Here is a 21058-nt window from a genome sequence, read left to right as displayed (position 1 = left end):
TGACCTGTCTCAAACCTAGCAAACATCCGAAGATAAAAGCTATTATATCCTGTCACTAATCCCTTCAGACATACAAACCTCAATTAAAACAATTGCAGAAATTCCTCTCCATTTTGAAGAGCATGGGTGAAATACAGCGACATATTTTATGAACATGCACAGTGCCATGTGTCCTGTGTAGTCAGCCTCCCAGTCTGCTAGGTATCTGCTCATTATCATTCACACTTTCATGCCCAATAGCTCCATGATGGTTGTGCAGTTCCAACTGAATCACATGCACTTCCTAAGGCAGGTTTCCCACAGAAGGGGAACATTCATAGTCCACCAGGAGGAAAAAATTGTACCATATTGATGTCAGATTAAGGGACAATCTCTCAAATCTCAGGCAGCAGCTTGCAAAGGACAGACACAAAAAACCCACCAAGTTTCCTCAACATAGTCTTATGCTATATTCCAGCTCTGTAGCTCATCTCTATCCTCTATATAGCCCTCTGTTAGTCCTAAAACCTGTCTTCTCCAAGACTCCTACCCCACACACCCCCTCCCATTTCTACATACACCATCATGTGGCTTCTTAAAGCTGAACTGCCTCACTGCTCTGTTGCAGGCACACAAAAAACAGCTAAGACCACTATTACCAGCTAGTAGTAGTCTTAATAGCAGTCTCCCCTCCACGTTAGCCCCCCAGAGTTTCTGCTGGCTCAGGCTCCACCTGCAGCAGGTTCCCAAGGCTCCTGCATTATCTCCAGCTGCTGTAAAGTGCAGATAGTTCTCTCAAAAGGCTTTTTCTGTAACACCATCCCCAGGGTCTAGCTCACATTAAACACACAGACTTCACATCCATGCTCCAGACAGCACCAGAACAGAAAGCTAGCCCTTCTGCCTTGTTTCCATCTGCTTTCAGTAATTTGGCATGAGAGAATCAATGAATAGCAGTAGCTGAACCTCAGTAAGGAAGAGATGGGTAACTTGCTGGATTGCAAACATTAAATAGCTTTTTGATAGCCAGAGCACTAAACTGGAACAGAGGAGACTTGGGTTACTGGAGTTACCCCGTTTTTGCCACTGACTTCCTGAATGGCCTTGGGTATGTTATTTCTCTGTGCCTCAGCTTCCCTATCTGTAAAATGGGAGCAATCATATCCAAATAAAACACTTGGACAACTGTTGATGAGAAACATCACAAAAGAAATGCTGTTAACAGGAAGCACAGATCGCTTTTTTTTCTCTCTTCTGTGACTTTGTAAGACATGGTTGCTACTGTGAACGGAGGAGTGTGACTTTCAAAGGACTGTAATTCCCCTAATAGCCCCTGAAACCCGTATGAATGTATCTGAAGGAAGGAGGGTAACCCTTATAGCAAAAAGGAGTTAAATAAAAATTGCTTTTTCAAGGAAGGATTGAGAATTTTGGTTTCTTCAAGTTATTTTTATCTTTGGAACAATCATAAATAACAAAAAGAAAGCGGCACCTGTTGAAAAGTCAACAAAAAACTCATAATGCTAGCAGAAGCCTGACTCCAGACAGCAGCAAGTGCAGCCTTTTGGGGGTAACACATGATCACTCTCTGCTGGTTAGAAATCATTCATTTACAGGACTGAGTGACTAACTCTCCCCCCAACTGATTTATGCACCTTCTGGTTAGCTTCTAGCCATTTAACAAACAGCCCATCTTATTACTCTGTATTATACATCTTGCATTATAAAAATTGACTTTTCTGCTTACATTTTTGATGGTTACCTTGAAACTTTCTAGAGGTATAATTTGTAATCCAGTTTTTTTAAAAAAGCTTTGGAAATAGCACACAAAGGGAAGCACCAGGTTTTCTGAAGTGTTTCCTGAAACCTGTTTCCAGTACAAGAATGACTAATAAATGAGCTTCCAGCTACAAAGAAAATGAAGCCTTACACAATAACATAGGCCCACATCAGCCCACCAGCAACACTAGAAACAAAATAATGGTAGTGCTCACATAGTCTTTTATGTATATGTATGTGTGTGTATACATATATATATATATATAAATCCTACATAATCAAAATATGGCACATGTTTCTAGGCTAACGAGAAGCAGGTCTATTTTCAGGGAATCAATAAGTATAGAATGAAAGTCTGTATTGTGGCAGTCCTGGAATATTAGTAGCTTTTCTAGTAAAACAAAAGGCAGAATAGCAGAATACTGGAAACAACTTCACAGTTAATTGCAGGTTCATTGATTTCCAACTGGATCATCAGAGCTGGGCTAGCCCATAGAGTCAGCCGCTCTTCCCTGCCCTGCCTGCATGGCGCAAGCCTGTTTTCTTGCTTTCATACCTCTCAGTAGCAAGCCAGTCCCTATTTGGTTGCATTAAGGCATAATTTTCTTGCTAGAGATAGATTTTTGCATATTCTAGGAAGAAGTTTCATGCAGAGATTTTTTCTTTAATATACCCACAAGCTCATTTGAACACTGTCAGCAAAGTAAGTTAAAGCTGCTTTGGAGTTATACCACAGTCTTAATCTTCTTAACAGCAGGATTTCACTGCATAGTCTCAAAAGTAAAATCTTTGAAGGTACATAATTATAAACCTATTTATCATTCAAAGCATATTAGCTATGTTTCTTGTGAAGTATTCTTATTTCATTAGAATTTAAGAACAAGACTTTCCCTCTGTACAAACCCTGTAGCAATTTAGAAGAACTCTCTGATAAAAAAAAGCTTCCTAATTAATAGTCTTTTACTGATTCCTCCAACAGCTTAATTAACTCACATAAGCAGCAGAAATTTCAGATGATTATTTCTAATAAGAATTTTTTATCAGCTCATTTTACTCCTAATATTTCTAGCAGAAAGTGGATTACTCCTCATTAGGCTCTTTCACAGTGCTGAATCCCTCACTTGTCCTGCTAGGGTAATTACAAACATCTGTACAAGTTTAGCACAGAGATTGTGGAGTCCTAAAGGGGATACATTAAGTTGTTTACATAAATTAAATGTAAGCCTGCTTTACCTTTGGGAAAATGTTAGTGCTTATTTGTGTGAAAAAATATTTATGGAAAGCGACAACAAATTAATTCAAGTAAACAGCAAATACAGTTAATACTCATTTCCTATTATAGGTCTTTGGTTTAGCTGCTTTAAGCAGAGATTTTAACTGGTTCCATTTTGTATGTAAATCAAGTGTTATTTTCTACTTGATTTAATATTTAATGTTTTTAATGTAAGACATTTTTTACTAAATTAAGATTAAAAACACTAACCAAATTTGTATGGCTTTCTTTTGCTTTGAAGCTATTGGCTCACAGTTTAACTGAGGCTGTCTTAAGAACTGGACACTACCATCAGAACGAACTGCTTGGTTTTAAGGACAAATAGTTTCAAATTGTGGGAGATGTTTTAAAGGAGTACTATGGAACAGAGATGCATCAATTGTAGGTTTTACTGCAGCTCCCTTAACGACTTAAGCAGATAAAACTCTACCTAAACTGCTGTGTCAGGAGAATAACGGCCATTTGTAAGTATTAATTTAGTCCTTTGGGAACATAAAAATGGTATATACCTAATAAGTCTCTGGATCTCCACTCAACACTTTTGCAAGAAGCTCTAAGGGAAACTGTACAGTTTCAACACACGAGTAAGGCTCTATCCTGTATTAAAATCTGATTGAAAGGCAAAGTAAGACCATCTTAGTTATTTCTAAGCTTACCTGTCCTTTCCCTGTGGGTCATAAGCTCCTAAGTATCCCAGCCTGAGTTCTCCTCAGCTGTAGCTTGTTTAATTTATTAGGTCAAAGTTTCTCTCAAAATCCCACCCTTCCACAGTCAAAGTAAGTTGTGGTAATGAGGTTTTTCAGGGCTCAGGGATGAGTGACCATGTCCCTGCTGTCTGAGAAGTTGCCTTCATGCAGCTATGACTGTAGCTACTTCCACAGCAGGAATTCACTTATTCCTTTAAAAGAAACATCCTGCTGAATGGCTGAGTAACAGTGGAGGGAAAAGCAATCAGAAGGCAGGTAGAGGTTTACAGTGCTGACAGCACTTGTTTTTCCTTTCTTTATATGTCGCAACAAAAAGGTAGAAAGAGCAAGAGGGAATCAAAAAGGAGGCTTATGGTGAGGCCTTTGCTCCTGACATATCCAGCCCAGACCACTGTGCAATGTCACTTGTATTCCATGTAAAGCAGATATAAATGTTTCTCCTATTCGCCCTAAATGGAAGATTGCTGTTACTTTTGTATTTCTTTGTGGGAGCTAGCAGGAGCTGGCAGCTGGGGGGTGAGCTCACTAATCCATGCACCTCACTGTTGTCTTGTAGAGCAGGAAAACAGCACCAGGGAAGCTATGGAGAACCCACTACCAAGCAAGAAGTGTCCCACTGTCCCTAATTCAGCGCCCAGGAGAGCTGTTCAAAAAGTGAACAAATGCATTCAAGTTGACATGGACTTGGAAGAGGAGAACCCCAGGGTGGATCTGAGCCTTTCTCCAACAACCTGCCTCTCTGAGAAGCCACAGCAGTCTCCAGGGAACACGTTACCTCCCCAGCAAGGTGTTTTCCCATCCTCCCCAAAAGAGTCAGCCGTGCTGGCTCTGCAGCCGTTGCTGCCAGCCCCTCCACCCCTACCCCCTGGATCCAAGATGCTCCCACCACCCCTTCCCATGCCTGGCAAAAACGCCCTGCTGCTCCCACCACCTCCTCTGTGCAGTACTCCTGACTGCAACCATCTTGCCTGTGGATGCGCCGGGCAGCCCTACCCTAAGAAGGCAAAGACACCAACACTGAAGATGAAGGTGTTTCACTGGCAGAAGCTCCCCTCTGATGTGGTGAGACGTACGTGCTTGTAATACTGGGGTGGCTGGTTCATTCACTTCACATCTAAACAAAAACAGTAATGTTGGGGGTTAGACCTTAAGTGGGTAAGTCAGGCTGCACAGATGGTCCTGTTGTTCTCTCTCAGTCCTACAAAAAAATTAGTCACCTCTAATAAATTTGAAAAGTCTTGTCATTGGCTAAGTGGAGGAAATAATAGTTTCGAAAAAGCTAAGGGTCCATATTTGTCTGTTGCTGCCAGAAGTGACCTTTATTTAACCACTCCGCCTCTCTCTCTGATTTGTTAAAATGTTGTGAGTCTGCACTAATTCAGGTTTACAAAACACTCTGAAGTCCATTGAGTGGAAAGACCTGCTGAACAGTAATGCTCTGCAGCTCCTCCTAAATGAACTCACAGTTCATCATCAGTGATTTTAACACTGCTGCAAAATAACACTAAGCTCTGTGGTTAACATGTGGTCTGCCAAAGGGGTTTGCAAGGCCTATTCAGCTTTCGCCAAGGCATAGGTCCCTCACGTAAAACTGTGAACTTACTTTCCATTTTTGCTGCTGTTTTTAAAACTCAGTTCACACACCAGATATCTTGTAGGAGTTCTCTGTTGTGCTCATCACCAAGAAAATGGCAGAGCAGGACATTGGAGGGGTTCTTTAAAAAAAAACTGAAGTGAGCATTGTAAGAACTTGTTGGTCCGATAAAATACACAAACAAGTGTGCAAAACACAGTGTGAGCCACTGTCTGCTTTCTTATGCTGAGATACAAATTCAGATTCACTCCCAGTGTCTTCAGTGACAGTATTGCAGTCTCTCCTGAAGGAAGAGGAGGTGAGATGCTTTGTTAAAAATTCTAGTGCTGTAGATAACTTCATGTTTTGAAGTGCCATGTGTTATTTAGATGATTCCTAATGACTGTGGCAATGCTGCTGGGCTTGGGAGTCCTTATCTCTTGTAGGGAGAGATGTTTACCTAATCGGATGCAACATCCCCTGTGTGGGTACCACAATTGTGCAATATGTAGACCATCAGCAACAGCAAAAAGAAGTTGGAGCAGCCCATTAAGTTCATCTGCTGCCTTCAGCTCCATGAACCACATGTGGTGGTAGTTTTCCAGGTTTAATTAGCTTTCAACCCTTTGGGATGCTGTCTGTGGGAGCTGCCACTCTTAAATGATTAACATTCGTCAAGGACTAATGAGCCTCGTATTTCACTCATCCTCTAAAGTGTTTTCTTTTCTACCAGCTGCACTGCTTGAAAGTGTTCCTCTATCTATGCGGTCCATCTTGAAGCATCGTTCTCTTCCAGAAAGCCGCTCCATGTGGGCTGCGGTGGCGGGTGGCAGCGAGGAGCTTGTAGAGCCTGACTACGCCAGCTTGGAGATACTTTTCTGTGTTCCATCAGCTGCACCTCAGGAGAAAACTGGGCCAAAACCAAAGAAACCGAAAGAGGTACCTGGATTTCTCACTTTCTGTAGAGCGTGTCAAAGTTCTTGAGGAAAAAAAAAAAATCTTATTCACTCTTTATTGTTGTCCATCTTTTATAATAAAGTAGAAAGTTTGGGATGTTTTGCTACCTAGTGCCTAAAACTTCCACAAAAAAGCACAGAATAGGTAGGTTAAGCATGTTAAATTGCCTCTGCTGAGGGACAGATCTTAAACTTACAAAGGGAGGATGTGGGAATTTCAATGCTAATTCTTATAAATTGGAATATTCTAGACAAATCAATTCCCTTTTCTGGGCCTTTGTCTCTCTCTCTCTCTCTTCCTAAAATAGATCAAATGACATATACTTTTGTAAACTGCTCCAAGCTTGAGCTGTGAATAGTGTTGATAATGTTATTACTGACGAAGTATTAATCTGGCCAACAAATGCACAAAAGCTCTCAAGTTTTTGTTAAAATCAAGGCAGATGTACTTCTAGCTGACTGCTTTCTTTTCTTATTTTTTTTCTTTTGACAGATCACATTCATAGGCCTAAAGAAAAGTCTTCTTCTGAATATATTTCTGAAGCAATTTAAGTGGTAAGTTTTGGAGAGTAGCCTCTGATTCAGCATATCATCTGAATAAACACAAACCCATCAAATAAATACACGAAATAATTTTAGCAGAGATTATACAGCTGCTATCTATCTTTAGCAGGAAGTCAACTTTTTTTAACTACTAAGATGCGGCAGCGTCAGGCTCTTCCCAGGCAATTAATACCATGTTGGAAACAGTTACTAAACTAAAATGGAACAACACTAATTCCTAAAGAGGCAGTATTTATAAATAACAACAAAATCACATAGAAAGTATTTCTCTTCAGTATTATTGACATAAATATCAATTGCATGCAGGAAGCATTACTTGGAAAATCCAAGTTACTTTTGTAATTAGTTAATTTTAAAGAGACATCTCCAGGAGTTCAGAGCCAAAATTGTATATAGTTTTTACTCACAAATTGAGAGGGATTGAAATAAAGAGGGAATAGTTTGTGTAATTAAACAAAGGGAAATCCACCAATTCACAATTCCCACAGGAAAAAAAGCAGAAGAAGGGAATCTATAGTACTTCTTGGCAAAATATCTTCACTGACATTCCCTGAAATGACTGCTCTCTCCCTGCCCTCTGCAATGTCCCATGTTATAAGGGCTTCAGAAAGAAAACAACCTAGAGACACTTTTGTGTTAAGAATAAATCAGAATCAGTCTGAAGGTTTTTTCTTTTCACCCTCTTTTTCCATTGCAAACTCTGCTTTATGGTGTGGAATAGCTCTGTGCAGCCTAGCTGCTATTTTTTCCTCTCTGCGTGATTCCTTGGGCAGCAGTTAAGCCCTCCTGAGAGCAGCTAGAGACTGCGGGATCAAGCTGTTGAGCCTCACTTCCCCTTTTGCATGATGAGATTGCTCTGTACCAAGCTGCCTCCTCTATTAGCACTGGTAGCTGCAGGGATCTGATGTTTCCAGAGCCCAAACCAGAGCAGTCTGGATTCCTTTCCAACACATGTTGTCTGCCAGAGTTTTAGGCGAGGATTTTGGGTAAAATTTTCTGGGATTTTTCTAAGTGTCTCTCAGCAGGAGGAAAGCCATCAGTTTTAGCCTTGGCTTTGCTGAAAGCAGTGTAGAAATTCAGGAGTAAATCTCTCCTCAGTGCCACTGGATGCCCATACTAAAAGGGGAGGCCTCTGGGTTTGTTGTATAATGATGAATAAAACTCAGAAAGCCTATCTAAATTATTATAAAAGTTGCTTTAGACTTCCAAAAAACCCTCTGCTTTTTCATTCCACCGTGCTTCTGAGGAGTGAGATCCTAAAAGCAATGGGAGGCAAGTGTAGCGTGGATAATGTCCTTTATTCCTACGGTGTTAGCTTTAGAACTGTGCTCTCCTGTGTTTGTCATGTTACCTCTCCTGACGCTGCTGCTCCTTGGCATCTCTCTCTTTCCTACAGCTCCAATGAAGAGATTGCTGACATGATTCAGAAAGGGGATGGCTCCAAGTTTGATGCTGAGATACTAAAACAGCTACTTAAACTGCTGCCCGAAGACCATGAGGTATCTATTATGCATGTTGATTCTGCTGGACCTAGAGTGTGCCTGTTGCTCAGCTTCAAATACTTGCACTCATAGGGCAAAGTACTGTGACCGGATCCCACACGCCCGTGCACCATCTTTGTCAATGGCCTCCTAGGACAGAGTGGTGGGAAGTCTTCTGCAGCAAAAATCTGGCCTCACGACACAAGGATTAGGCAACAGCACACTGTGAGATTCACCAAGGGGCTGAGCCTTGCTTTTCATTCCTGTTATTTTAATTAAATGGATGCAGCATGTTAGCATTTGTGAACCTGGGTGAATAAACAGCCTTTCAGCACAGGCTTCAGTTAGAGGTGTTTGGACACATCTTTCTTAAGGGGTCGCCTGACTTGGATGCACCATAGCATGTTGAAGTCCTGCCTATAGATCAGGGATTTATCACGCAAGAGGCTGCACAAATGTATATGACCTTCCAGTTGAAGCAAAACTGCCCTTGCAAACCAGTTCATTTGGGCAATTTATGGCTCATCTGCCTCAATCCCATTGCCTGTGCACACAGCAAGTTCAGAAAAGCTGGTTTCATCTCTGTGAGAAGCAACAAGGGCACCAGAAATATTTGTGCAGGGATTTTACTGTTTTATTCCTTTTTAGATAAATAGCCTGAAATCTTGCAGAGAGGAAAAATCAGAACTAGCAAATACAGATCAATTTTATCTCCATCTCCTGGAAGTTCCTAGGTAAGTGAAATTTTCTTCAACTTCTACCTGCGAGTGTGTGTTTCTCACAGGAGTTATCCATAAGAAGCAAGTCTTCTGTTTCCTGTGCTAGAAAGATGTCCCTAGCATTCAGTCCTCAGGATAAGTCATGTGATTGCTACTTGTAGAGCTCTCAACCCTCTACTGATGGTTGAGAAACCTTTACTTTCCAAAGGCCAGACAGGCTTTCAGATACCTTCGGCAAGCTGTTGTTAAATTCACCTAGGTGTTAGTAAGTTGTAGTGAGAAAACTGTTGACTGTTGTGCAGTCATTATCTATATGGCATGAAGCTGCAGACTGAATCCTGCCTCCAGGCTGCTGATTCTCTCTATCCCTGTTTTAGAGATTTCAGTCTGCAAAAGAGAGCCCACAAACCCATGAGCGAATTACATCAGTGCCTGTGCTTTGGGCACCTCCCAAATTTTTACCAAGCCAGATGAGGCACGCCGAAAGAAATCTTTGTGTTCTTCAAAAGTACACGGTGATATGTTGTAAATCATAGGAATAGTCCCCAAGAAATCTGATCATTTGCCTATCCTGCAGCCAGCGACACTTTTTTGTGGTAAAATGTGGCGGAGAAAATGTGGCTTTTAATTTTCTCAAAGTTATAACTAGCTTTAAAAACACTTTATAAAATGTTTTCCTGGCTCCTCCACAACATTGATCCATGATGAGGAGCCATAATGATACTATTAAAAGACATCACTGCAAAATAGTCAGAATTTCTGTCTTGGAAGTTAAGAGGAAGAACAAAAACCCCGCTTTGTGTTGCCCAGGAATTGTCAAAAATTATTGCCTCGTTATGCAAGGAAGGCACTGCCGGGTTTGATTGCAACATTGCTTCCTGAAAGAGGAGACTATAATTGTTTCTAGGACATCTTTGGAAATGTCTATGGACTTGATTTATTTATAATCCAGTTCAGTGAGAACTCTCTCATGTCAGAGCATTAAAAAGAGCATAACAATGGTGGTGCTGCTCTTTGCCTAAAATGGGTAATTCTCTTGTTAGACATGAGTCAATTAATCAGGCTTGTGTTTATTTTTTTCTTACTGACTTCTTTTAGCTACCAGTTGCGGATTGAATGTATGCTGATTTGTGAGGAAACAAAAATTCTGCTGGATTGTCTGTGGCCAAAAGCACAAGCAATCAGGAGAGCCTGTGAAAGTAAGTACATCAGTGATGTGTCTCTGCCCAGTGCTCAGTCACAGGAAACTTCTATTTAAATAGAATCAGTCACAGCATATTCTTTAATCTAATCAAAATTAACCTTTTAATTGCTGAATATAGTGAACATCAAAATCCTGGCTACAGATTCTGTTTCTGGAGTTCATTCTGCAGAGCTGCAATTTGTGCTATTCTGCTCTGAAGTAGAGCTTTTATCAAGCTAAATAAAACAGACATGTTGGCTCACTCCTCCCAGCAGTCCCCCATACAGAAGAGGGAAAACTTCTATACGCCAGTCACAGATTTTGTTTGAATATAAGGTGAATTCTTGTGCCCAGCAGAGACTTTTGTCCATAACAATGAATCTGTTCCAGTTTTTCCTCCAGTCCATGTTGGTCATAGCGCAGGCTAGCTCTGTGATGGAGCCAGCCAGAGTGACATAACAGAATCGGTTTTGCCTTACAAAACAGACAATCCCTGATAACATGCATCAGTTTCATAAACTCCATCCACACAAAATTAGCTACAGTTTTAGTTTTAACTCAATTCTTTTGTAAACGAGCTCTTGAGTTATAGCTTCCAATCAATAATTTTAAGCAGTCATTGACCTCCTATTGATCAGTTCAACTGCAACACTTTTGTGTATGTTTGTATATAAAATCTGGCTATACCTGGTTATTTGATGTCAATGCTATAGTTAGTCTTGGCTCTGTGTCCCAACCAACAGCTTTCTGCAGACTCATTCGGCCCTCAGTAGCGTGGGCCAGCATGTTGGTGCGAATTCTATTCTAGCTCTGCAAAAGCCTTCTCAAGACCTTCTCAAGTTTAAATACTTTCTCATGTGCAGTTCTCCCTCACGAGTGGTTGCAGTGATGGCGTGTATACTCTAAACTTCATAGGAAAACTAGTCTTCTGTATAGCTTGTGGAAGGAGACCCCAAAAGAAACTTATTCATTGCACTTTCATTCATCTGACTTATTCCTGTTCATGCTCTGCATGAACCATTTTTGTGCTGGTATATTTCCAACTTCATAGTAATACTGGCTTTACATAATCTTGGATGAGAATTGTTTTAACACTGCTCTCAGACCCAGGGAACATCCTATTTCAGAAGACTTAATTTAATTTATTGAAAATGTCCCTTTTTATTCTTCAGCCCTTCTTACTAGTCACCGGCTGCCAATTTTCTGTCAGTTGATTCTTAAAGTTGGAAACTTTCTGAACTATGTAAGTAAGGGTTTTTTTTTAATTGGTATATTTCTGAAGATAGCAGAAAATACAAATGCAGGACTTGGAACCTGAAGCAAAGAACTTTTTTCTGTATCTTCCAGGGGCATCACACTGGAGATGCTGGAGGTTTTAAAATTAGTGCCTTGCTCAGACTAACAGAGACAAAGGCAAACCAAAGCCATGTTACTCTGCTTCACCATATTTTGGAGGTATGGCACAGCTGTTAAGTTAGTCTTGTGTGCATTGGTCTCATACATACGTTCACCTGAAACGAAGCTCCTTTAACTCCAGTAGCATGCCACCATAGATCTCTGGAGAGTGAGCCTCCATGCCTACAAATACAGTAAGGACTTTGCCACTGTTGCCTGGGCAGAAAGGATCAAACGCATATGAAGTAAAATGTTTAAATAGTTAATACTAGGTTTCCTTTCTCAGGTTTGCTTAACATGTTTGCTCCCTGCTAAAGGCTAAACTTACCCCAGTGTTTATAAGAAGCAAAACTGAAGTGTTAATATCTCCGTCCTGATATTGTTCTGAGAAACTTCCATACTTTTTCCACTGATTGCACAAAGTAACTGCTTTTTCACTTCAATTTTAGGAGGTTGAAAGAAACCACACAGATTTGCTGCAGCTTCCTGGTGATCTTGACTTTGTTTCCAAGGCAGCAGGGTAGGACATTATTGTTTGTTTTTGTCATGTATCAATTGCCAATCTCCTTAGAACCAAGCAGGAGCTGAGTCATTTTATGGTGGCATAATAAGGTCACAGGACTTCTCTGCTGTGTGGGAGAGGTTCCCGTCCCACGCGGTTCTGAGATTTACAAAGCAATTTGGTTAAAGCCTCTCATATGTAGCTCAGTGGGATTTTCTCCTCTTTACAAGGAGTTAACTCCTTCATTTTCAAAGACCAGATTCTTCTCCCACAGGTTGCAATAGAAACAGTATCTTCCCTTAAATTTCTCAGTCATATCTGGGAGCAAGCCCATCAGGAGGTCCATGTGCAGAGCTGTTTGAGGAGGGAACAACTGGGACAGTTTACTAGCAATCAAGGGACCTCACGAGGCCCTGAGTCAAGTGTCAGTACAGTATATACATGGGTGGAAAGAAAAAGTCTGTTCCTGCAGACTTCCTTCCACGTGCCTGAAAGCCTCATGAATGTAACACCAACTCATCCTAGTTGGCTCAGAAAAATTACATGAGGATATGCTAAATTACACTAATCCGGAACCCAAACTTACAGCTCAGGATTAGCATTTTTTAATCTTTTATGAATTCTTTGGAATGTCACAATGTTTTAATTTTCCTTGTAAATAGAAGCTGGGTAAACTGCAAATCTAGAGATGTACTGATATTTTTAAACAGCTGCTTAAAATTAATTAAATGCAAAAAGTATGCTGATTCAGTAACGGAACAGAAAGCATTACGGCTTTCACGAGTTATCTGTGCAGAATTTAAGATCGATGGTGTGTTGAAATCTGTATTTCTCCCTGGGTTTCTGTAATAATAGAAATACTTTTGTCTGAATCTAAATCTTCCTGGTTGTTAACACAAATGTGCTCTTTTTTATAAAGTAATTGCCCTCTAGTTTAGTCAAACCGTCAAACTTACAAAATTGTTTTGCTAATCAGCCTTGGGAGAGCTGTTTACAATGCAAAGCCTGCAAGGGACCCTTTTAATGCTGCTCACATCTGGATGCACCATAAAACACCAAGTCATGTATTGCTGATCCAGTGCTTTTTGTCTGGATTCGTGTCTCTGCAAAGAGGTTGTCAGAACAGTAAAATGTGTTGGTTATGCAGCATACATGTTTGGGCCTCCATGTCCATCTCGGACTAAATGAAGTCCGAGAAGAGATACAATTTCTGACTATAAATAGATCAAGGAGAAAAGCAGCAAGGAAGGAAAAGAACTATTAAAGTAAATGCAGTTTTGGCACAAGAGAGATGAGTGTTAATTGCCTATGAATAACAATATACTGGAAATCTTGGAGAAGGTTTATAAAAACTAAAAAAGTGAGATTCTTTCACAGTCTACCCATGGAGGTAGTGGGGGCTTGGTGCGCAAAAAAAAAAAAAAAAAGCAAAGCAATGGGGGTATCCTCCTCAGAAGGAGTTTGAGCAGCTTAAAAAAGGGTTAATGTGGAGGAGAATTACTTGCAAAGGCAATGTCTGAATTGGACAACTAGTCCTATATTCATTTGCAGAGATAATATTGTTTATAATCAATTAACTTAAAGAAAACAAAAGACTTGCTGCTTTAATTTACTTTCCCTTTTGTGGACCTTTCAGAATCCACTTTGAAGTTATGCAGGCTGAAGCAGGTGCCAATGTGAAGAAACTGTTGGAAATAGAGAAGCGTTTACTCTTGTCAACAGATGATTTAAAAATGCAGCATGGAAAATCTGTTCAAGTAGGTAAAGTGGGTGTAACACAATTCCCATTCTTTTTCTCAGCCACTTTAAATCTCTTCTCCTCAAAGGCTCTGAGATTGCAGGTTGCAAATGAAAACAGAGCTCTGGAGGAAGCGGGTCATAACCACGCTCCCTCCACACCTCTGCAGAAGAAGTGTCCCAGTTTTTTTTCCACTCCTGTAATGTGGTATTGTGAAAAGGAAACCGATGAGAATCAGTCAGCTCTCTGTGTGGGCAAAAGAAAGGAAGACCTTAAAAAGGAAATGTAGGATGCAACTATAAATGGGTATAGTGCAGTACAGTAACATGTTTTGACTAGCTGTTCTTTGGAGAGAAAAAAAAAAGGCAACAGAATTACAGTCTGATTTTTCTGCATATATTTCCAAATACCCTTTAGAGTCTAGCTTTCTGTGTTCTCAAAACAGGGTCATATAACTAAAGATAAACAGAGCTAATCCTAGTGCCATGAATCTCTTGATCAGTCATCCCAGGCTGAGCAAAATTTTCACATGGATGTATGGTGAAAGTGGCAAAATAAAATGTGTTGCTTTGGGGACAAATGAAAGGGGTGGGAAATGCAAACAGTTCAGTTAGGAAGAAAGTATTGCACATCTTGAACCAATTTTAACTGTCATTTTTTTAAAAAAGGATTGCTCTGCATTAACTAGCTTGAGTCTTCTGGGCAGCTCAGAATATGTTACTACTAAATGTGCATAAATTGTGTTGTAAACTGTGTCTCAGGGCAGTATTAGCGCTTCAAAGGACCTGCAGAAGGAGTTTGCCAACATCGAAAAGAAGAAAGAACAACTTGCTGATTATCTGTGTGAAGACCGAAAAAAACTATCCTTGGAAGATCTATTTATCACAATGAAAACCTTCAGGGAGCTCTTCCTCAAGGCCTTACAGGTGGTTTGCATTTGTGACTTTTTAGAAAGACAATGATATTGCCTTTTTCTTAACAAGCAAGAATGTCTTTTTTTTTCTTTCATTTCAAGCTGGGCTACCTAAAACCTGGTTCCAAGAGTATATGGAAGTAGTTGCTTATTTGCTTGCAGTCAACAGCAAGAAATGAGCGTGTGGGTAAATTCAAAATGTACTTTTTTTTTTTTTTTTTTTTTTGCTACAGAGAATTAAGAATTTTCCAAGATGTTGGTCCACTGTAAAATTACTAATCAAGCCTCAATAGAATAGAAGCTAGTGGTGTGTGAAAGAATGAGCAACCTAACAGGCTTTACAGAGGGAGTGAAGGGCTTGCAATAGGCAAAGCCCGATCTGAAGATATGTTTACATGTGGGTATTTCATTGCACTAGGTAGTTCAAATCAGGGTGTTTTGTGTCCCCCACAAAACTGCTTCCCAAGAGATGATATTTGTCCCTTTAAGGTCTTATGAGGTAACACTGCTTTCAATAAGGATGAAGAAAAGAGCAACTTGCTCATGTAGGTTGTGTAGACTAGCTCCTCCTAATTACTAAACCTCCAGTAATCCTCCAGTTAATATCCCCTACTGCATACTTCATGCCTGAAGTAATGTACTTTTCAGATGCTTCCACAGAAGCTAGAGAGACAAAAGATGAATAAGATATTCAGTAATATTCCCACTACCTGGTCCTCCTATGAGATATGTGGGTTACAATTTTGCGAGCAATATGGATACTCAAGCACAGGAATGACGGGATAGTGCCCCAGTTGAGAAAAAAAGAAAATCTGACAAACCACAGAACCTTTGGCAATACACTTGAACCTTAAAGTTCCTCAAAACCCAGGCAGGAAGTGAAGGATTGAGAGGGTCAGGAACATTAATGCCCAACATCTGTGCAGACCCACACTAGATAATTGATGTGAAGAGTAACTCTAGCAACCAAAGTTCATTGAAAGAAGAAGTCCCAATAAGGGCTATGCAGTGTGTCCCAATACAGCTGCAGAAGGAGATCTGAACTACTTTTTCGGATGCTGCTTGTTCACAGCCAAGTTGGAACAACCAGAAAGAAACTGCTTTTCCTCTACCCAACACGTAAACTCCTTTTCATCCTATTTTTGGTTCAATTTCTCATCAGTACCTCACCTCAAAAATACCACAGCTGTTAACCACTTTGTCTGCATATCTGTTAACTCCATTACAGGCCTTTATATTCCTTTCCCATCTTTCTCTACTTTCTCTCTCTCACTGTAGTAAAGATACTGTATGTGCTCAAAACAGCAACATGCCAAAAACTTTAAGCTTTCCATTTCTAAAACATTTTTATTACTCTGTTGTTTAGATTTTATGCTAGAATCAGACATTTGCATCATCTCTTCCTAGTGTCATTTGGCTTTTGAGGCTATGTCATTTGGCTAAGATGCTGCTTTTATTTTAAGATGAGTGTTCTGTGTGAAGCAGGTCTGTTGGCACTACCAAAATAGTTATTGTTGGCTTTCCACTCTCACATCAAGTAAGCAAGGAAATTATTTTGATAAATTGTGGTGCTTCATGTTTCCAGGTTTATCCAAAGAAATTTTAATTTCCTTTTTTAACTCCATTCCCTGAGGATTCTTTCTGGTTTCTCATCCTTCAGGTAATGAAGACTGACCTACACAAATGAAACTGCTAATATACACCTTGAGAAAAAATGTCCTTCAGACACCCAAGTGACCCCCACAACTGACAGTGAAAAGGAGCTGGTCTTTACCCAGGGCTGTATGCTTTTCCACTTATCAAAAGAATTGAAGGAGCAGATGGCAGGAGGAAGGAGGTGGGGAGAAAATAGCTTCCCAGCTCAAAGACACAGTACAGGAGATGCACTGAGTTCTAAAATCGTGTGGAAAAGAAACACTGTGTAATTATAGAGCATGAGGGGAACATTTGATTTTCCCTTAGCAGTTGCAGCTATTCAAAGAGGGGAGCTCCCTACAAAGAGGCAGTCTGATCTCAGAAAAAAGAGAGAAAAAAATGCTAAACAAAATCTGCTCTAGGAAGTACTCAGTTCTTCACAAAGGTCATAGAGCCAGCTCTGTGAAGGGGTACATGCTTGGCGTGCTCCCTTGGATAACTGAGCTGGAACCTCAGCTCCTCAGTAGGAACGGGGCATTCTTTAGATAGTGTGGGGGTTACAAAGTTGTCACAGAACATCTTTTAATTCAAAGACCAAGCAAGTATCTAATGTCCCACAGAATGCAAAGCGCAACTCCAAAGTGACACCCCTATTTCACTTAGTCTAATTCTTACAGCTACCTTTAGTAACCCTAGAGATGGAGAAGGGATTGTGGACATTCATTCCCCTGCCTTGCTACCACTCTGCCTTAGTGGACTTTCTTGTGTTGAAGAAACTCTGTTAGCCTTGTGCTTATGTCAAATCACTATTCTCCCTCTCCCTCTCCCTCTCCCTCTCCCTCTCCCTCTCCCTCTCCCTCTCCCTCTCCCTCTCCCTCTCCCTCTCCCTCTCCCTCTCCCTCTCCCTCTCCCTCTCCCTCTCCCTCTCCCTCTCCCTCTCCCTCTCCCTGAACAATTCAATTTAAGCTTGCTCAGTCCATAGATTTACTCCTAATGGGGTTTGGTTTGTTTTCATTACAGAGCGTTCTGCTCAAGTAGCAGAACAATGTATCCCTGAATTCATCTCCTTTATACACACATAGAGACGTTCTCCCAGGACCTGCAGTTTTGAAAGTCTCTCAACATCCATAATATCTCAAAGATATTATGCTAAAACACAGCAGGCATTTATCAGGCAAGCACATAGGAGACATACAATGATGAAAGGCTTTTAGCCTCTTCATAAGACTTCACCACCTGTATCTCATCCTTTCAGAAGCACTCTTTGTTCAGGGCAGATGAATCCTTTTCTTTCTTTGTCAGGGATAATGCTCCACTTTCTCTCCTTCTCCAGGCATCCAGTGAAGTCCCACAACCTGAAGCTCATAATACTCCTATAATTCTGAGAGACTAACTCTATTATTGTTCACAAGTTTGCTTTATTTGTCTGGAAGTGTTTCTGAGGACCAAAAGGCTTTTACATTCTGTAAAAGCTCTAAGAAATTCATGCATGTTTCCTGGGATGTCATCAGCCCATCTTGTGGAAACAGTGGGAGATGATCCAAATCTATTAGTATTTTGCTGCTGCTAAAATCTGCAAAGGAGACCAGACACGTCTCATGAAGAAACCTCTCTTTTCCAAATCATCAACATCCTTCTGGATATTATTAAATTTTATATGACACAGCAGCACCCTCCTCACAACATCACAAAACTCTATGGCAAGAGGCCCAATAACTGATTTTTCTACAACCCACAGTTCAATGGCTGACCGGTTGCAGTCGAAAGCAGATGGACTTCCAGGTGGCGATGGCAATGTTCTGTGGACGATTGCAGCTCTGATATAAGGACTGCATAAGCTTTCAAGAAAATGTTAGCCTAGTCATTCAGAATTACCCCTTCATACAACTGCGCTACTTGTCTAAATCCAGAAATGCTCCTCTGTTGAGTACAGGTCTTCCCTCACTGAGAGTAATCATTCAATTTCTTTCTCTTCCTCCATTAATCACAGCATCCCAATATCAGCAGGTCTAAAGAAACTGGAGTCCTATCTGACTGCATAAGTCCCAATAGGACTTATGCCATCCTGATAGCTGTATGATTGGCACCAACAGACACGCAGCTTGGACCCTGCTGCTGAACACCAGCGCAGAAATACAGCTGGCAAATTTAATGGGTGCCTGAATAAGAACTGTGGATTTTTGTTCAACACGGTAATGAATTCCTGAAGTTTCTGGTAGAAATCCCTGAATACAAATCATATAAAATCAAAGTTGCTATGGAATAAATATCTAGAATGCTAATTAAGTTGAACTAATGCTGTGTTTTGTGGTCACAGGGATTAATTAAGAATGCATTTCAGTTCATAGTTGAATCCTTACAGGTAAAGCTAATGAACTAATTTGCTGGTAACATCATCACATGGAGAAGGCCAAAGGAATTGATGAGGAAGCTCTGTATTGGCTTTTGCCCTCTAACCCCTGCAGCTGAAAAATGTCATTGCAAGGGTGTATAAGACACATTTAGAATAGTTACTCATTGCAAATTGAGAGTGCCTTAACCAGCTTTTTCTCCAGTAACAGTTTTTATTTAACTTTCCATTTGTCATTCTGTCTGAATGCAGGAAAATCAAGAAAGAAAAGAGCAAGCTGCAAAGTCTGAGAAAAGGAAGAAACAACTTAAAGGTGAAGAAGCAAAGAGACCAAAGGGAGAGTATGGAAATATCAGTACATCTAACAAAAACTAATCCTGGATTTATTGACCTGTCTTTTGCTAATCAGGAGGAATTTATCTGTTTAGCTATGGATGATGTAACACAATGACAGTGATTTAGCAATGGTTGGCGTAGCTGTCAAGCTGACAGTGAAAAATACTGTAAGATAGGATAGTAGGTCATCAATTTTCAAGTTCATGTGAATGTTCAGAAGAGATCATGATAGAGATGTTAGAAAAAATATCACTTCCAAAGAGCAAGTTACTAGCATTTTGCTAAGAGGTGGATTGCTCCGAATAGTTGTTTGCAGGCTTCTAGGTACGTAGAAAGGTTCCATGGTTCTGAACTTTAAGCTGCCTTGTGGCACTGTGGGAGGCAAGTTGAGTCACGTGTTACTGTTACCACAGTTTTTTGCTCTTCTCTGATTAGAGTTCTGATTCCTTAAAGCGGTTTTGTGTGTGCTTAACTGAGAGTCTGCGCTTTGCTGAAGAATGGCAGACTGACATAAAAGTTTTTACCATGCAGGGCCTCGCTGGGTGTGAAGCACTTCTGGTGTTAACATTTGCGTGCGTACATTTTAGAGTTCCACTTTGGCAAATACCTGACACTCGCTTTTCATGAAGATTTGTGTCGAAAACATTTAGTTACGATTCTTGATCCTTCAGAGAACAATTGCCGGAAAGGCATTAACTGTGAGTGGAGTTTATGCAAATATTGCATTGGTTGCTCACCCCTTGGAAGGCTTGTGCTTGTTTCTCATTGTCACTGTTGTCTAAATAAATGGTCTTCTTTTAGCCTCTGTTTCACAGTTACTGGTCTTTAGAAGTGTGTTTTTAAATATATATAAATATATTGAAAACTGACCAAAACAAAGTTTTCAATACTGCTGAACAACCTGTACTGTGAATATTTTACTTATTTTGCAATTATAATATTCTCAATGTAAAGCTGAAAATTAAAACAATAAACCTTTTTGTTGTAAATACAGACAAGTAACTTAGTGTATGGTAAAATAAAATTATTAAGCAACATTCAGCAGATATAAGGATTAAAGGTGTTTCAACCTTGTAAAAAGAAAGCATCAGACTATAATAACCTTCTGTATTACCAACACCCAGTTTAGAAGAGACTATAGTATTTTTTTCTGTTTTCTGAGGAAGTAGACTTAATTCTTAGAATATAAACTTAAACATGAGAGAGAGAATTTAGACTTGGGTTTATTTTGCAATACTTATTTTAGAAACTGTGCCTAATTATTGCACCAGTGACATGAAAATCAGGCATTTAATCTGTTTTTATCTGCATCAGGATATGGTGACATAGGCTATAGAGGAAATCGGGTCTGACCTAGCACAAGGTTGGAACTCATCATTTTTAACATTTTCAGTCTACGTGTAAACCAGAGATATTTTGGGGGGATCATATATTTAGCAAATTAAGTAGCTTCCTATTTATCTCCTGAAGGAGGTAAGGAAAAGAGTAAATTGGGTGGAACCCTATTAGCACGTGCTAACAGGATTATTGCAGCCTGGTCCCACAAAGAACTGCATACGTGTTGAACTTTTTAGGTATCTCCCTTCAAGTCAGTAATATATAGTGCACAGAGGTAATCTTGTGCATAAATCTTTAAGGCCTCAATCCTGCAGTCTTTGAATCTCTGACCTTAACTCCAGTCACATGCTCTCTTAGTGTCAATGTCTGTTTTTTCCAGTTGCCTGAGGATCATTTCTCTGCAGTTGACAGATATGCCACAGATAGCACACAGCAGCAAAGTCTCTTAGTACAGGCAATGATCTCACTGTCCCTAGCGAAAAGAAGATGTGAAAGCAGAAATACACATCATTATTAACTGTTTACAAGGAAAAGCTTGTAGCTACTGAAAACTACTAAGAACCAGGCATGGTCCGAAACTGTCACCAAAACTTAAATGTCCAGATTAAGAGGACAGATCGATATACTACTTGACTGC

General features: G+C 40.2%; 1 protein-coding gene across 1 annotated transcript; it reads left to right on the top strand.

Annotated features, from left to right (window-relative positions):
- The first annotated feature begins 4416 nt into the window (after positions 1 to 4416).
- LOC135328418 (inverted formin-2-like) lies at positions 4417 to 20069 on the top strand. Its single transcript, XM_064511782.1, has 12 exons — positions 4417 to 4807; positions 6108 to 6250; positions 6761 to 6822; positions 8228 to 8330; positions 8961 to 9046; positions 10130 to 10230; positions 11387 to 11457; positions 11562 to 11669; positions 12059 to 12129; positions 13748 to 13868; positions 14611 to 14775; positions 19000 to 20069. Exons 1-12 carry the CDS (start codon positions 4417 to 4419, stop codon positions 19120 to 19122), a joined length of 1545 nt encoding a protein of 514 aa, XP_064367852.1. The 3' UTR covers positions 19123 to 20069.
- The last annotated feature ends 989 nt before the right edge of the window (positions 20070 to 21058 follow it).

This window comes from Dromaius novaehollandiae, chromosome 5, assembly GCF_036370855.1.
Source record: "Dromaius novaehollandiae isolate bDroNov1 chromosome 5, bDroNov1.hap1, whole genome shotgun sequence".
Lineage (NCBI taxonomy): Eukaryota > Metazoa > Chordata > Aves > Casuariiformes > Dromaiidae > Dromaius > Dromaius novaehollandiae.
Note: the sequence above shows the minus strand (reverse complement) of the source record. Positions and strands in the feature narration are given on the sequence as shown.

Bases quoted from the DNA above. Each gene is read 5' to 3' on its own strand.
- LOC135328418 (XM_064511782.1), top strand. From the start codon at position 4,417: ATGGACTTGGAAGAGGAGAACCCCAGGGTGGATCTGAGCCTTTCTCCA. The intron at 11,458-11,561 runs GTAAGTAAGGGT...TGTATCTTCCAG, and splicing joins TTGGAAACTTTCTGAACTAT to GGGCATCACACTGGAGATGC. The intron at 13,869-14,610 runs GTAGGTAAAGTG...ACTGTGTCTCAG, and splicing joins AGCATGGAAAATCTGTTCAA to GGCAGTATTAGCGCTTCAAA.